This window comes from Etheostoma cragini, chromosome 5 (assembly GCF_013103735.1).
Source record: "Etheostoma cragini isolate CJK2018 chromosome 5, CSU_Ecrag_1.0, whole genome shotgun sequence".
Classification (NCBI taxonomy): domain Eukaryota; kingdom Metazoa; phylum Chordata; class Actinopteri; order Perciformes; family Percidae; genus Etheostoma; species Etheostoma cragini.
Window position 1 is genome coordinate 16,333,257 of NC_048411.1, and position 16,402 is coordinate 16,349,658.

The following is a 16,402-nucleotide window of genomic DNA, read 5'->3' on the forward strand; positions in this document are numbered from 1 at the left end:
TGTGTGTGTGTGTGTGTGTGTGTGTGTGTGTGTGTGTGTGTGTGTGTGTGTGTGTGTGTGTGTGTGTGTGCGTGCTGCTCTCTCTCAGACCAGACCTGGAGCTCCAGTTTAAGTGTTACCACCACGAGGATCGACAGATGAACACCAACTGGCCTGCCTCCGTCCAGGTCTGACCTCGATCTTCCTCCTCCTCTTATCTCCACGCTTTTCTTTTAGCTTTAGAAACAATCTCTGAACACGAGATGTGAGATGTTCTGTTTTTATTATCCTCTTTCTCCATCTCCTTATCAGGTGAGTGTGAACGCGACTCCTCTCACCATTGAGCGAGGTGACAACAAAACTTCCCATAAGCCTTTGTACCTGAAGCAAGTCTGTCAACCAGGAAGGAACACCATCCAGATCACCGTCACCGCCTGCTGCTGCGTAAGAAATCGCATAGATATTTTATTTATGTAAATTTCAGTTCCTGTTCAGATTTAATTTTGTCTCTCTCTCTCTCTCTCTCTCTCTCTCTCTCTCTCTCTCTCTCTCTCTCTCTCTCTCTCTCTCTCTCTCTCTCTGTAGTCTCACCTGTTTGTCCTCCAGCTGGTTCATCGTCCGTCGGTCCGTTCAGTGCTTCAGGGTCTGATGAAGAAGAGGCTGCTGCCTGCAGAGCATTGTGTCACCAAGAGTAAATTAATTAACTTAGTATCTAATTGGTCAATCTCATTGCCAGTCAACATTAATAAACCTGGTCTTCATAGACAAAATTAACTTATCATGCTTACTTGTAACTCTTCCTTGTGTGTTATTATGGGAATCACATATTCTTAAATGAGTTGCTCTCTCTCAGTAAAGAGGAACTTCAGCAGCGGTTCAATCCCTGGAACTCCGGGGTTAAACGGAGAGGACGGCGTGGAGCAGACCGCCATCAGAGTCTCGTTGAAATGTCCGATTACTTTCCGCCGCATCCAGCTGCCCTCCAGAGGTCACGATTGCAGACACATACAGGTCAGAGGCCACAGCCAATCAGAACACTCCACACACTGATGTCTGAGCATGCTTTAAAGAAAAATTATTGTTGTGATTCAGAATCACAAAAATCTACATAAAATGGCTGTTACATTTAAAAAATATATATTTTATGAAAACGCTGATTGATCACTGTCGGTTCTGTCTGCAGTGTTTTGATCTGGAGTCATACCTGCAGCTCAACTGTGAGAGAGGAACATGGAGATGCCCTGTGTGCAAGTATGTCACTCACACCCTATAACAAAATGTTTATAAGTATTTCTTATGTCTTCTATAATACATATTTCTTATGTATTTTTAAAATGTCTGTGTGTGTAGTAAAACAGCTCTGTTGGAGGGTCTTGAAGTGGATCAATACATGTTGGGAATCCTAATCTACGTTCAGAAGTAAGAAACTGTTTTTATACTGTTTTTCAACTTCACATTTTACTTTGTAGTGTGGTAAAAATCTGAAATATTTAAGTACTGTAGAGCAAGTATATTATTTTAAAGTAGCAGTCCTTAAGATTTGAATCCTGATTAATTTGGCAACACCCTATTTTCTAGGTCTCAAAATAATGGGGGCAGCTAAACAAACTATTGTCGTTTTTTAATTTTAAAAAGTCAAGCAATAATTGACCTTTTTTCATCATTCTGTGAGCAATCGTAATCGAATTTTGATATGTTGCTCTGGCCCCCCCCCAGTTCGGAGTACGAGGAGATCACCATCGACCCGGTGTGCAGCTGGAAGCCGGTTCCTGTGAAACCGGACATCCATGTGAAGGAGGAGTCGGACGGCCCAGTGTTGAAGCGCTGTCGAACCCTTAGCCCAAGTCATATGGTCCTGCCCAGTGTCATGGAGATGATTGCATCACTAGGTCCCGCCTCCTCATCAGCTACCTCCCCAATGCCCTACCCCCCCCTACCTGCAGGGGGCAACAATAACAGCAATACACCGGACTACCCTGGACCAGGTACATAGGGTGGATTTTACAGAGAGTGCCATTTTAATACTTCTCAGTACATACCATATTTTGTAGAAGAGGCATTTAAGTGTAAGTGAAACTGTTCATCAGGGGCAACCTCTATCTTAGGCTTAAGGAGCGTGCGCCCCGTGTAGGCTGAGGTCTTTGCAACGGCCCGTGTTTGAGTCCAACCTGCGGCCCTTTGCTTAGTGTCATCCCCCATCTCTGTCCCACCTTTCCTGTCTATCCACTGTCATTCTGAAATGGAAGGAAAAAAGCCCCAAAATAATATTAAAAAACAAATTAAATAAAATGTTCATCTTCTTGTGGCTGGGTCATTGTTTACTGAGGAATTTAATAAAAAATGAGCGATCTGATTGGAGTAATCCAAGTGGGTGTAGCTTAGGGGAATTGATTGACTCCCTCACCTGCTGAGGATGAGGGAGAAATTTATAAATCAGACCTCAATCACACTCATTAAAAATCGAATCAAAGTTTCTGCCAACAGAAATCCAAACACACATCTCTGAGCGATGATATTACTCAGCTTGCTGCTACAACATAAAGGAGAACTGGATGTGGCATTCAGAGATCATTCCTATTAAGTGGCTCGCTGAGTAATACGGAATAATAAGTTATAGGTCCCATGGCATGAAAATTTCACTTTTGAGGTATTTTAACATTAATATGCGTTCCCCCAGCCTGCCTATGGTCCTCCAGTGGCTAAATATGGGGATAGGTGTAAATCGAGCCCTGGGTATCCAGCTCTGCCTTTGAGAAAATAAAAGCTCAGATGGGCCAATCTGGAATCTTGCCCCTTTATTAGGTCATAAAGGGAAGGTTACCTTCCCTTTTTCTGCCCACCCATGAGAGAGAGACATCATGGCTTCCAAACAAGCAAAGTGGCAGTTGGTCAAGGCCACACCCACAGCCTCTACCCTGCTGCTAAGGTCTATATAAAAGCATCCCAAGAGCACCATGTCATGGGACCTTTAAGAAAATGCCTCCAATGGTTTCCTCACAGGTTTTTTGGACCCATGCTCAGTAGAGTCATTCTCAAGCCAAGCTAGCTGAAAGCATGGAAATCAAGAATTCCTCTGGCCGAGAAACTTCCTGTTGGCTCCCCACAAATACTTAAAATAAGTAATTTTTTTGTGACTCTTCTAGACTTTCAAATTCTGATATTGAAGAGTTAATTCAGAGAGTTTGTGATGTTTAGAAACATTTATTTATCGTTTTAGAACCCTCTACATATGAACATGGAAGTTGCAATACAAAGTGTGGCCACCAAGCAAACATAATTACCCATCTCCACTCCTGGATAGATTTATTTAAATGCCCTTAAGTATAAGATGAGTCTTCTAAGACATAATCTTTTACAAAAAGAGCAAAGAGAGGGTAGCCTGACAAGCCAGACCAACATCATCAAGATTACTCCTGTGTTTAAACATGTGAAAACAGTGGAATAATGCTTTTAATCCAGAAAGTGGAGAGAAATGTGACTAATATGAAGTTATTAAATGTATGTGATCGGATGTATTGACGAGTGTTTGTGTTTCCTCCTCAGCTCCGTCCTATCCCAGTCAGTCTGCTGCTTTCTCAGACTTCAGTGGTCCTGGGACTCCGGGGGTTGGGGGGGACTTCTCGTCCCCCGGTCCTCCTCCTCTCTCCTACCAGTCTGAGCTTTCCAGTGCCCTCCTCACCCCCGACAAACCTCCCCCACACCCTCTGGCTGGACAGGTACAGTAGCATCTTCATCATCATCATCATCATCTTGATGTTTTGTTAGTAAAGACCTAGTCCGGATGTCCCTTCCCTCTTGCTATCTTTAAAAAAAAAAAAAAAAAAGCAAACCGGCAAGGGCCAGAATGGATAGGTGATGTAACCAGACCATACTCCAGTGCTGACACAGCGCTGTGAAGATTAACATTCACTCAGTTAACCCAAGAACCCAAATAATCCCCCTTCTCTTCCACTTTTCCCCTTCCTTTATCCCTTCCTTGCCTTCTTCTTTCCTTCTTTTCTCTTATTTTTCTTTACCTTTTGCTCTCCCCTCTTTTCTCCTGTTTTTCTTCTCCTCTCTTTTTTCCTTCCTCTCTCACTTACTTTCCTTTCTATCATCCCTTTTTCCTTCTTTCCTCTCCTCAGATGTCAGTCTCAGGCCGACTGGACTCCACTTCACATGGTGCTTCTCTATCCCAGCAGCAGTCACAGGGTCACCACGGCAACTCCCAAATGGGGTCGGGCCACCAGATGATGCAGCGTAGCAACCAGAACCCCCGCCTCCAAGGCGACGGCTCCTTTGGCCTTGGGTCTGGGGAGGTTCCTGAACCTTCTCTGGACGTGAGTGGAAACCAGTAGATCCTATTAAGTTTCTAGTATTTAATCATGTAACCAAGGTTAACTAAAATAACTAAAATAATTATTCTATTCATGTCATCTTCAGGAATGTTCAATGTTTCTGCCTCTGTAGGTTTCAATACGTTTACTAAAGTACTGTCCTTAAAACGTACCCTACCGGTCAAAAGTTTGGGGTCACTCACAAATTTCCATTGGACTCCATTATAGAAAGAATCCCAGCTGGGATCAGTTGCCTTGTTTGTTTTAACCAGGGCAGCAGTTTCCAGATTACATTATGTGCTTACATAATTGCAAAAGGGTTGTTTAATGTTTTCTTAGTTAGTTTTTTAAAATAATATCAGATTAGTAAACAAAATGAGCATTTGGAACATTGGATGAATGGTTGCTGCTAATGGGAAATGTAGATATTGCATTAAAGATCAGCCACCCACCCAGATCAGCTGGTATCCTGTCTATAATGGAGTGACCCCAAACTTTTGACCGGTAGTGTAGGTCTTGACAAAATGCAACCCAGGGTCTTTTTGTAAATATACCTGAGTTAAACCTTTGTTTAAAAGTATAATAAGGACAGAAAGGACGCTTTCACCATATTTAATTTTTTTGGTCAAGTGGCCTTTTAAATTACCATCAACATCACTATTTTTAAAACACTAAGAAGGCTCAATACATCATGAAACTTTGCTCAAAGTATTAGGGCAGCATACTTAATCAAATCTTAATCACGATAAAAAATGTTGGCTTCCCACGATCAAATTTGCGTAATAAAGCCATATTTTAAATACGTCATTCTGTTCATAGAAAGCTGCAAGTTCTTTGGCAAAGCCAATCTACTGCTCCGTAACTGTCTGATCATGTGCCAGTCAGAGTTGTTCCCTGCACCGCGCAGCTTAGTTTCTAGATGTAGACAGTCAGAGAGGACAGAGTAACGTGAGGAACATTCCACAACAGATAGCAGTCGGTCATACGTCTGTAATATTATATACATATTTCTTCTGTAAAGCCGTGCCTGTGTTTGGATCCCTCCTCTTACTCTCCTTGCAGCCTTGGCCCCATTCATTATTGTTGAAAAAAAGTAACAGGAGCTTTCACAGAGATACATTTTTTTTTTTCATAATTAATCATCCCATGGGCCCACCACCTGTGGGAGGAACTGCCGGGGTTGGGTGCGCTGCCACATGGGTGGCAACGAAGGTCAGGGGCCTCAACGGACCAAACCCCGGCGGCAGAGGCTGACTCAGAGCCAGCCTCGGGGAAGACCCCTAGGTGGAGAGATTATATCTCCGACCTGACCTGGGAACGCCTCGGGATTCCCCAGTCGGAGCTGGTTGATGTGGCTCGGGAAAGGGAAGTTTGGGGTTCCCTGCTGGAGTTGCTGCCCTCGCGACCCAATACCGGATAAGCGGATAAAGATGGATGGATCATAATTAATAATAAATAATATAAGAAATCTATATTCTAGGCTATTTATTTCAGATAATTTTCATTTACATGGGTTGCAGCTATATACAACATACAACGTCAGCTTAAGAAGAAGGTAGCACAATATGGATGTGAAAGCAGTTATAAATAGCCTATGTGACTATAACATTTGTTTTGGTTAAAATCAACAAATAATTGTGATAATTATGTTATCTCAATATTTATCAAAGTAATCATGATTATCATTTTGGCCGTAATCATGCCACCCTACCAAGTATCACCTACACATGAACTCTACCTTTGAGAACATTGTTTGTGTTCACAGAGTTTGCTAAAAAGAAAGGTTTAACAACTCACTGTTGCTGTTGTTTTTCCGGTCGCCATCCATCTATCAAGTCAAAAATAGTCAAGCAGGGAGAGTAAAGATGGAAAGCTCCTAAAGTTTAGTTTCATATAAATGCACAGATAATTTGTTGTTAGTGAAACACAATATTGACATTGTAGTGGAAAAAGGAGCCTAATGAGAATGACATTTCCTCCTATTGAGTTTGTTCATTCGCATTCGGAGATCCCTTATTTTTGACTGGCAAAGATGGCTGTGAATTGAAACTACAGTGAGTTGTTAAACCTTTCTTTTTAGTAAACTCTTTGAACACAAACAATGTTCTCAAAGCTCGAGTTCATGTGTAGGGCCCCCGGTGATACTTGGAGCAAAGTTTCATGTTGTGTTGAGCTTTCTTAATGTTTTAAAAATAGGGATTTTGATGCTATCATAGTAGTGCCCCTAGCACTCCCATTCAAAAGGTAATTTGACCGAAGACAATTATACAGTAAATCTTAAAAGTGACGCTTCCATCCTTATTATGCTTTTAAACGAAAGTTTGACTCAGGCATATTCACAGGAAGACCTTAGGTTGCATTTTTGCTAGAGTTCCACTTTAAGTAAAAATTTGAGGTGCTTTACTTGAGTAATTACATTTTATTCTACTTTTTACTTCTCTTTCACTACACAACAGAAGGAAATATTGTAGTTTTTGCTACACTGACCGCTTTAGAGACTTTGTAGATGTAATTTGTCCATCAGCTTCTAGCTCACATTAACTCACCTGTTTGCTTGTGTAGTTGCTTCCGGAGTTGACCAACCCAGACGAGTTGCTGTCGTACCTTGGACCTCCGGATCTCCCGAACAACAACAACGACGACCTGCTGTCCCTGTTCGAGAACAACTGAACACCTCCAGAATTTAAACAGAACTTTACTGTAAGATATGAACTCTTTTTCTCCTCGCCCGCCAATATGACCAGCGGTCCAACATGACCGCCGTCTGCACAGGATGGAGCGAACGATAAGAAGGAAACAAAAAACAACAAACAACCATTTTTACATATGAAAAACTCTTTAATGTTTGACGATGACGGTAACTTTATTTTATTGTTTTTTTAATCCTCTGAAACTGTATTTTGATGCTTCATTCTTCATTCCCCGTCATGGTTCAAAGAAAGCCATTCAGAATATTTAAACTTGGTGTTGACCACACAGCTGCTTTAAACACACACACACACACACACACACACACACACAGTAACTGCTGGGCTAATCATTCATTAGCTGTTACACTTTTTCTTTCTTCCAGACAGCCATCAAGTTTGAGGTCATTTCTATGAAAATGCAGAGAGACGATTCGTCAGTTTTATTTAGATCAAAGCCGCAATGGCGAGACATAAATGTAATTTGTAGTTAATGAAACGTGTGGTCCTTTAAAGCCAGAATATTTCTGGACCAAATAAGTTTAAATTGTAAATGATATAAATCGTAGAAGATGAGCTTTAAAGGGGCAGTCTGCATCTGTTCTTACAGACATGATGCTTTTTGTTTTCACCTGCGATATTTGGAGACACTGAAGTCTAACTGACAAGAACTGTTAAGTCCAGAAAATGTCTTGGGAAGAGACAAAGATGCACCATATACACTCAGCCACAGTGTCTCATGGAGGGTCGAAACTTTTCCTACCGTGGATTATATTATTGTTCTCTAGGAGTTGAGGTTTGATTTTAAACAGAACTACACATAATGAATCTGTTGAGTTGAGTGTTTTTTTAGTTGTTATTCTTATTTGTAAGATTATGTGGTAATAATATTTTAGTAGAACAACAATTTATCTTATAAGTGACTTAACAACACAACAAATCATTGGATGTGTTTTTAACTGTTTCTGAACCTCAGAAACAGTTGACCACCATGCAACATGTCAGCCTCCTGGGACAAAAAATGGTGGCCGCTAAAAGATGGGAACTGTTTATGTACCGCCCAACCAACCAGTAGAGCTGCTTGTTGTAGCTACAGTCTTAGTTGAATGTGACGTCTTAAAACATCTTGTTTTGTTCGACCAACAGCCCAAAACTCAAATATCAGTTAACTGTGAAATAAAAAAGAAAATCTAAGACGTTGGAAGAATTGGAATCAGAAAGTTGGGAATTTTTCCACTATTTTTGCTTAAATGCCTGACTGTTTTTTCGTGTCCTCTCACTGTTGTGCAAATTAAACTACCAAATTGTTTCTCGTCTGCACCAGAGACAGAAATACCCTTTACTAACTGCTGAGATAGGAAAATATCTGCTCATTAGAAAGAGTTCCCCCCTTAAGAGCTTAGTAATATTTTGTTTGCAAGCCTGCCACGTTATTCTTCTTCTTGTCTTACCTAACAGCTTCTGGTGCATTCCCACCCTCTGCCCAGCAGCATACATGTCCTGCACTGGGACTTGACAATAGATTGTTTGGAGGGCAAATGAATGGGCCTCCAATTCTCATGTTACCACAGCAACCCATGCAGATATAGTTTGGTGATGTCTGATTACATGCAAATAACAGTGTTACGGTTATCTTAAATGTTTACTTACAGGAACAAAGTATACTCCCAATGGGACGCATACACAACAGCTGTGGACCACCATCATCATTGAAAGAGAGCAAATGAAGGATCCTTAAAAGTCGGTCAGACACGGAGCGTGTTAACATGTGCACTAGTATCCTGTTTGGATCAAGTTTGTTTTAAATAGTTTTTAAGTATCCCGTTTATCTGTTGCATGTAAACATCAGATCCTGGGTTCGGAACCTGGGATAAGCTATCTGAAGTCCTCTGATAGAAACCAGGGCCCTGTGTTGTCTAAACCCCTGATCGGGTTTCTGATCATTCTGTGATGTTACAGAAAATCGAGGCCGACATGGTGAGACATCAAGACCATCTAATACCTAGATACTGTTATGATCACGTGAATAGTGAGTGCGATCAATAACCAGGTTTCTCATGTTCCATGTAAATATCCCGAATATGATCAAAAACAGGAAGGGTGCAGTTTGAATGGGTCATAACAATCTGACCGTTGGCTGATCGGTTACATTTCTGGCAGGCCTGATTTCCAACATGGCTGCCGTCAAAAGAGCTGCTATAAGCTGTAGTCAGCTGGAGGCTCATGGTGGAATAACATTTTGCTAAAATTAATTTATTTGTACATTAGCTTTAAACAAAGAGATTCAAAGTGGTTTACATAAGACAGGAAACAAGACATACAGTCAGTATGAAAAGACAAATAGGATTTAAAACAAATGAAAATAGACACAACTTGAAGTACATGTGGCTGAGTGTAAATGAGTGTATTAAACCATATCTGGATTTTATCAGATATGAGGAACTTCATATGAAAGTTACCCAACTCATGAAACCAGTTTTTGCAACGTGTCACTTTAATGTGAACTCTGTTGCTTTTTACAAGGAAGGTTGTGGTCGTCTTCGCTCTTGCAGGCGCAAGCCTTTTAGTGGGGTTTTAACTCACTCCCACCCTCCTCTGAGAACAAAGATGGACTACAGCAACTTTTTAAACAGGAGAAGAAAAAGATGTGACAAAAAAGAACCTGCTGTGGGATGCTTGAAAAAAATTGCCCTGAGATCTCAGAGCTCGATCAACACCAGTTTGTATATGTGATAATTACACAGGGTTCATCTTAATCCTCCTCCTCATTATTCTGTATGTTGTGAAGTGACTAGAGTCCAGACAGTTGTGGTGTCTCCTGGAAAAAAAAAAAATCTACATGATCACACTGTATGATTCAGTAATGATGCTAATAACAATAATAACCTTTGTAATTTAATAAACACTGGAAAGGCGCACACGGAGGAGAGCCTGTGGTGCTTTTAATTATGTATAAGCTGTATGAAATGTTTGGGATGAGTGTGGAAGACAAGGCTGAAGAAGGAAACTTGGAAAAAAAACTCAAATCATCACATTTTGAAACAAAAGATCAATTATATGAAATAACTGAACCCATGCAGGAAAATGAAGTAGCAGCAGAGGCAGCGCTGCACCCACAGAAAATGAAATGAAAAGGCTTTTTTTTTAAATTATTGATATGTTTCTTGACAACTGAGGATTAAAGAGCATTACATACTATAAATACATACTCAGGCAATACATACTTTGGTGTGAAAAAAAACAACTATTCCCATACTACAAAAACCTTTGGGTAAGAATACTGGAGATATCCAATGAAAGACATAAAAGGCTCCCACGTTCTGTGATTGTATTTTGAATGCCGCATACAAGTCATGTAGTCTAAAGAAACGTTTAGGTATGACCTTAAGCCACTGTGCTTTAATTGGAACTGGTTTTCCAATTCAGAAGTATACACTTTCTTGCACAGAATGTTTACATTTCATAGAGTTTACCTTTATATTTAATTGTAATAAAACTATAGATTAATGGCTAAGATTTTATAAATGTACTGCCCTGTAACATCCCAAAACCTCTGTAATGGGTGAGACTACTTGTCTCTATTTTGCACTTATTTGCACCACAGTATAAATTATGATGAAATAATAACTGAGGTGTTTATAACAGGTCCAATATACACATGCAGAGAAATGCAGATGAGATAATGACAGTGAAAAGAAATCACACCAGCAAAACAAATAAAACACCTAATAGGTGAAGTGAGAATAGTAGTAGCCTAATAAATACTGAACACAAATACTGAATTTTGCTCCATCTCTACTGTCAAAAAAACTATAAATTGCCTATAAAATATTTATAAACAACTTAAAATATGTAGAATAATCTTATACATGTGCAATGCTGTGCAGTGGTAGCCAAGTAAAACCAGGTGAGGTGGACATATCGGACGTATATATACACATTAAATTCAGTACAATTCAATACACAGCTCTGCCATTCATTCTATTTACAAAGATAATGTTCCATTTTGTTGGACACTTTCAGTGAGCTGTTCATTTACTAAATGTTTATTATTGAGGCCTTATTCAGTGACGGGATAGTGCTGCTGCATTACTGCAGATGCACTTTTCATCTAGGGAACCACTGCACCCCATTTTACTGAGAAAATATGCATGAGCATCTGCTCTTTACGTGAATTTCCCCCTCATGGTGTGCACCACTGCCTCTGTGAGCATCAACCAGAGGTATTTAAAGGTCATTAAAGGCCACTGATCGATAGCAACCCCCATCACCCACCTCAGGATCTACACTCACCTCCTGAAATCTAGAGAGGAACAACCGCCTCCCAAAATGTCAAAAATAAAACCTTTCAAACTGTAAACGTTGCTTTTTTCATGCACTGGTCAAGTTTAAGCTTCTGACACATGTCTTCTTTCAGATGAGCATTTCAGATGGAGTGTGATTACAAAAAAGCATTTAAACATGTAGAAACCAAATACAAAAATTTACAAGTAGGCAATGAACCCGAAAATGAGCATATGTCCTATTTAACTCATCAATAATAATATTTTAATTACTGTTTATAGCCAATAATATCCATACAATAGGCCTAATATAACTCTGAAAGGGACCATTCTGCAGAACGGGTACTTTGCTATTTTAAGTAGCCTAAAGTACTTTCGTACTTTGAGTAAAATCTTGACTGTAGGACAAAGTCTTTTTTTACAGAGCAGTATCGCTACTTTTACTAAAGTATACCATAAAAGTACTTCTAAACTAAACTACGAGTTCCGGTTTTCCCCTATTTTTTTAGTTTTCCTCCTCGGGTAAACTATGCCGACCAAACGCGGATACGTGACTTTAATGTGATTTTAATTCATATAACTAATGACATAAACTTCCCTGTTGTTTTACTTGTTACTTTTTTTTATGCGGAGAACCGTACGGACCGCGCCCTGACCGCGTGATCGACACCCGCACCCCCCCCCACCGGGAACGCGCGCTGACTGTGGGGTTAACGTTTCCTCATCCGCGTGCGCTGCACCAATTGGACGCCCTAGTTGTCAATGAGCTGTGGCGGGCGCTGCTCTGGTGTTCGTGAGTTCAAGTTGTCTCGAACGGGACACCGAAACGGGGCGGTGTATAGCAAGCCGCTTCACATAAAACATCCAACCTCCGCAGCGTTAGCTCTCCTCTGCTTTACAAATCAAACACCCCATGAAGTCTGTCTGTCTAATAAAAGATCAGCTAAAGGGGCGGTCAGCTATTCTAGCTTCTGATTCGCTAGAACGGTTGCCTATCAAATACTTTTGCGTTACCCATTGGCTCGCTGGGATTTTATACCACCCACCGGCGTGTTATATAAAATTAATTCACATTCCTCCATCTTTTTCGGTTCCTTGTGGCCACCTGTGTCCCCACGCAGAAATCTCCGTATAGCTCTCGCTCTCCAGTTTAGCCTGCTAAAATGGCAAAACCAAGAGTCTTCTTCGATGTCACCGCTAACGGTTCACCCATAGGCCGGGTGGTGATGGAGGTAAACCTTCTCCTTATTGTCAATGATAGGCGGGTAGCGTTGATCAGTGCCAGACGGCCTGTTAATTTTAGCCTGCGGTCCGTTAAATACTCAGCTTGATTTTTAACGTTGTGCGTTAGCTATGATATGGCAATTAGTCATTTGGGCTGCATTAAGTTAAATCCTGGTTTAAAATGCTTAACGTTACCGATTAGCCTACGAGCTAACAGTAGGAGAACTGTCAGGAACAGTCTTGAATGGGCCATGTGCACGTGTAACGTTATGTGGCTCGTGGTCAGCGATGATGGGACCGCATAATGAATCCTTGCTGTTAATACTGGTGTAACGTGAGCGGTAAACGGTTCTAGCCGCAGAGGGCATTAATCATGTTACATTTTAATTTAAACTTAACGGTAGTATTGCTTGTCACAGAGTCTGTCGTGTGATGTATCTTGGCACTGTGAAATGTTTTAGCCACAACGTTAAACATTAGCGTTAAATAACGGTAGAGCTGAACTGCTAACATAAACTTTCATGACGCTGAGGTCCACAAAAGGCCCGCGGCCCATGTTTGAGTCGTAAAGGAGCATGTTGCCCGGGCGGGGATTGCCTTCACCCGCTAAACGGGCTCAGCTAGCTAATGCTAACGGAACATTAAGTAATTTCTTTGTTACAGCTTTCGCGGCCTCCTCAAGCCCAGGAAACCCCTGCTGCTATAAAAGAGTCTTCAATCCGCGGGCTACTTTAACAAATATATTTCAGTCTCAATTAATGGGTACGTAAATTATTTGGTCACAATTAAGCTAATGTAAGAAACCTAATACAAAACGTATGACCTGCGGAGTTTAGCATGTTAGCCGCTGAAGCTAACGGCCCCGGTTCCTGTTATGGACGGTGCGGCAGTTCTGGAAAAGTCCCACTGAGGGGGAGGGAGGGGTGGTGGGGGCTATCTGCATGATTTATTCAAAAATGTAGCGAAATGGCCGAAACAATATCTGCACCTGTAGTCCAGAATGACTAAGCCTAATGTTGCATTGCAGACAATGTGGACTATAATGGCGCCACTGTCGCGCAGACTGTCCATATCCGCAATTTTTGTGGCAAGCTAAAAGATGCTAGCGTGCTTGCTAACAAAGTCCAGCCATTTTGTGCACATCGCTGTAGCTGTGCCCCATTATGGGCGTTACCGATACATAGTCCAATCTGAACCCGAATACCTCCAGTTTAAAGGATTCCAATTCTGACAACAACCGAGATACACAGCAAAAGTAATTTATTTTGTATGTAATCGGAGCCTCCCAGCCTTTCAAGCAGACTGCTCATAAATTACAAAGGTCTAGTTGTCTGTTACTACTAAAAGATGTGTTAGGCTACACAGTGCTGTTCTGGGATTGACTGCAGCTCTCACTACACCCCAGACTGTCTGCTGCAGCACCCCCTCCCTCTGAACATACTTGCATGGCAGCGTCACTGCTGTGCAGGGCATGCAGATATCTGTGGTGCAATGCTGCATTCTTGTTTCACCATTACACGGCACAATTACTACACACTAATCACAAAATGACCCTTATCTGCGTTTAAATGGGTTGGAATTGCTAAAACCGAGGCTTCATTAAGTGACTTTTTATGTGTGTTAAATGCAATGTAATCGACCACAAGACTTATTTGCAAAGATATTGCTTGCAGTTAAGTAGTTTTCCTACATGTCACAATAATGTGTTAAGAATGTAAGCAGCTCCCTCACCTCCTTTACAGTTGGACTATAAGCTACTGATGTGCTGAATTTCCTTTTGTCTAGATGTGGGGCTGTTATACAGTCAACTGCTTCACAGAACAAAGTGCACAGTATTAGCTGCTCTGGTTTTGGCTTGTTGGCAATGAGCTAAATCTTAGTTCACTGACTGTTACTGATTTTACTACTTTTATCCTCCTATAAACTAATTATTTTATCAATCTTGGAAACCAACAGTTGGACTTTGTGTTGATAACAACTTACTTGGCAGTGTTTATTTTGTTTCTGCAGCTTCACAACGATGTGGTCCCCAAAACGGCTGAGAACTTCCGTGCCCTCTGCACCGGCGAGAAGGGCTTCGGCTACAAGGGCTCCTGCTTCCATCGCATCATCCCAGAGTTTATGTGCCAGGTGATGCAGCCATGAAACAGTTTACTTTATATATATCTTCATTGGTTTAAAGTAGGTTGTTAGGTTAGTGCTGTCAAAGAATATTCCAAATTGCTTTTTATATCTTAAAATTGTTTTCTCTTGTAGGCTAGTCTGTTTCTGCCCGCTCAATCAGCCAAACTAGGTGGCAAGTGTCTTACACAAACAGCACCCCGGTTAAAAAAAACGATGGTTTAGAGAATTCAAAGCGAGCAAGAGGGAATGGTTATCATGAGGCTGCATAACTAGATTGAGTGAAAAAGACTGCACAAAGCAAACTAATGGGAGAAAATATGTTGTTTTGTTTTTTTACTTGTCGCTAAAGTTAGACAAACGTAGGTAACGTCAAGAGACTTTAGGATAAATAACAAATTGGATGTGTGATCACAGTATATTCTTTAAATTGTCTTGCATTACGCAGATTACTTGTGTTTGAATTAAGTTTTACATTATAGACTGGAGTAGGTTTATAGATCTTTTAAAGTGTACATGTCTTTTGGACATGATGCACACATAGTTTCCTAACTGAAGTGACCAAATCTTCAGATTTTGCTGTATTTTATCCTTTTAATCTGAGTATCTACGTGCAACACATAATGCACATTGACAGACCATTGGCAGCCAGACTGAGAATTGTCTGATTTCTCCTGTTGTCAAGACAGTCAGGTTTGAGTCAGTTTATTGAACTCTAGTATCTTGCTTGTGCAACATGCAGGGTGGTGACTTCACCAACCACAATGGAACTGGTGGCAAGTCAATTTACGGCAACAAGTTTGCTGATGAGAACTTCACCCTGAAGCACCTTGAACCTGGCACCCTATCCATGGCCAATGCTGGCCCAAACACCAACGGCTCTCAGTTCTTCATCTGCACAGCTAAAACGTCATGGTAAGCACGCACAGACGCTGAACAGCAATGCAGGAGAAATAAATACTTTTTGTCATGTAGACCTGTGAAAAATAAAACCTTAAGTTCTTTGAATGAGTACCCCCATATGCAGCATGTTTATGGATGTTATCACTAAAAGATGCTGCTTCCATTTCTCTGTACTGCTGGTTATATCCTGTCAATCTGTCTGCTTGCAGGCTTGATGGGAAGCACGTGGTGTTCGGGAAGGTGGTTGAGGGGATGGACGTGGTAAGGAAAATGGAGGCATCAGGCAGCCAGAGCGGCAAAACCTCAAAGAAGATCGTCATCGCCGACTGTGGGCAGCTCTGAGCGCCACCACTTAACCCTTTCTGCTTGCCACATCCCCTTTAGGCTCCACCCCATGCATTCAACATTCCTATTGCTGGAGATTCAACTGACCCCTTGCCGTCCCCTTTTTTATTCTGTTAAACATGTTGCTGCATTTGTGACTTTGCCTTTTTGAAGTTTCTTTTGCATTAACTTTTTCCACAAAGTCTAAACATTTTTTTTTTTGGGTTAAGTCAAATGAATAAATAAAAAAAAGTTGCCTTGGCAATTGGAATATGTGTGTTTTTTGTTTTAACTAAAAAGTTAATGTCTCAAGGCTAATACAATGTGTTCACCGTTTGAGCCAAAATGGTAGGATGCTGAAACTTTAATTCTATTTGTTTTGATTTAAATAAAAACACTTGACAATCGCTGGGTAATGCTGTAGTGTTTAAGCATTCAGTTTTTTATTTCAGTAAAGTACTGACACCACAGAACATATTGCATAGTAAAAGTTATGCATTAAATGTCAAGTGAAATGAAAATTTGATAACTCATTGTTTTTTTAATACTGAATTTAAAATCTCCA

General features: G+C 40.9%; 2 protein-coding genes and 1 long non-coding RNA gene across 4 annotated transcripts in view; 2 read left to right on the plus strand and 1 right to left on the minus strand.

Moving 5' to 3' along the window:
* Positions 1–8,704, minus strand: part of LOC117944902 — a 19,645-nt gene extending 10,941 nt beyond the window's left edge. The window contains exon 1 of the long non-coding RNA XR_004656687.1: positions 8,629–8,704. This is a non-coding gene — a long non-coding RNA (uncharacterized LOC117944902). The remainder of the gene's footprint in view (positions 1–8,628) is intronic.
* LOC117944833 (zinc finger MIZ domain-containing protein 2-like) overlaps positions 1–9,897 on the plus strand; it is a 20,730-nt gene extending 10,833 nt beyond the window's left edge. For both annotated transcript variants that reach the window (XM_034871999.1, XM_034871998.1), the window contains 10 exons: positions 89–167; positions 292–423; positions 565–670; positions 833–990; positions 1,163–1,230; positions 1,330–1,398; positions 1,696–1,964; positions 3,523–3,695; positions 4,104–4,298; positions 6,858–9,897. In XM_034871999.1, the coding sequence (XP_034727890.1) occupies positions 89–167; positions 292–423; positions 565–670; positions 833–990; positions 1,163–1,230; positions 1,330–1,398; positions 1,696–1,964; positions 3,523–3,695; positions 4,104–4,298; positions 6,858–6,965 (1,357 nt within the window). In that variant the 3' untranslated portion in view covers positions 6,966–9,897. The remainder of the gene's footprint in view (positions 1–88; positions 168–291; positions 424–564; positions 671–832; positions 991–1,162; positions 1,231–1,329; positions 1,399–1,695; positions 1,965–3,522; positions 3,696–4,103; positions 4,299–6,857) is intronic.
* Positions 9,898–12,240: 2,343 nt separating this feature from the next.
* ppiaa (peptidylprolyl isomerase Aa (cyclophilin A)) lies at positions 12,241–16,072 on the plus strand. Its single transcript, XM_034872108.1, has 4 exons — positions 12,241–12,497; positions 14,500–14,619; positions 15,353–15,525; positions 15,723–16,072. Exons 1-4 carry the CDS (start codon positions 12,429–12,431, stop codon positions 15,853–15,855), a joined length of 495 nt encoding a protein of 164 aa, XP_034727999.1. The 5' UTR covers positions 12,241–12,428; the 3' UTR covers positions 15,856–16,072.
* Positions 16,073–16,402: the final 330 nt, after the last annotated feature.

Bases quoted from the DNA above. Each gene is read 5' to 3' on its own strand.
- ppiaa (XM_034872108.1), top strand. From the start codon at position 12,429: ATGGCAAAACCAAGAGTCTTCTTCGATGTCACCGCTAACGGTTCACCC. The intron at 14,620-15,352 runs GTGATGCAGCCA...TGCAACATGCAG, and splicing joins TCCCAGAGTTTATGTGCCAG to GGTGGTGACTTCACCAACCA. The intron at 15,526-15,722 runs GTAAGCACGCAC...GTCTGCTTGCAG, and splicing joins TGCACAGCTAAAACGTCATG to GCTTGATGGGAAGCACGTGG.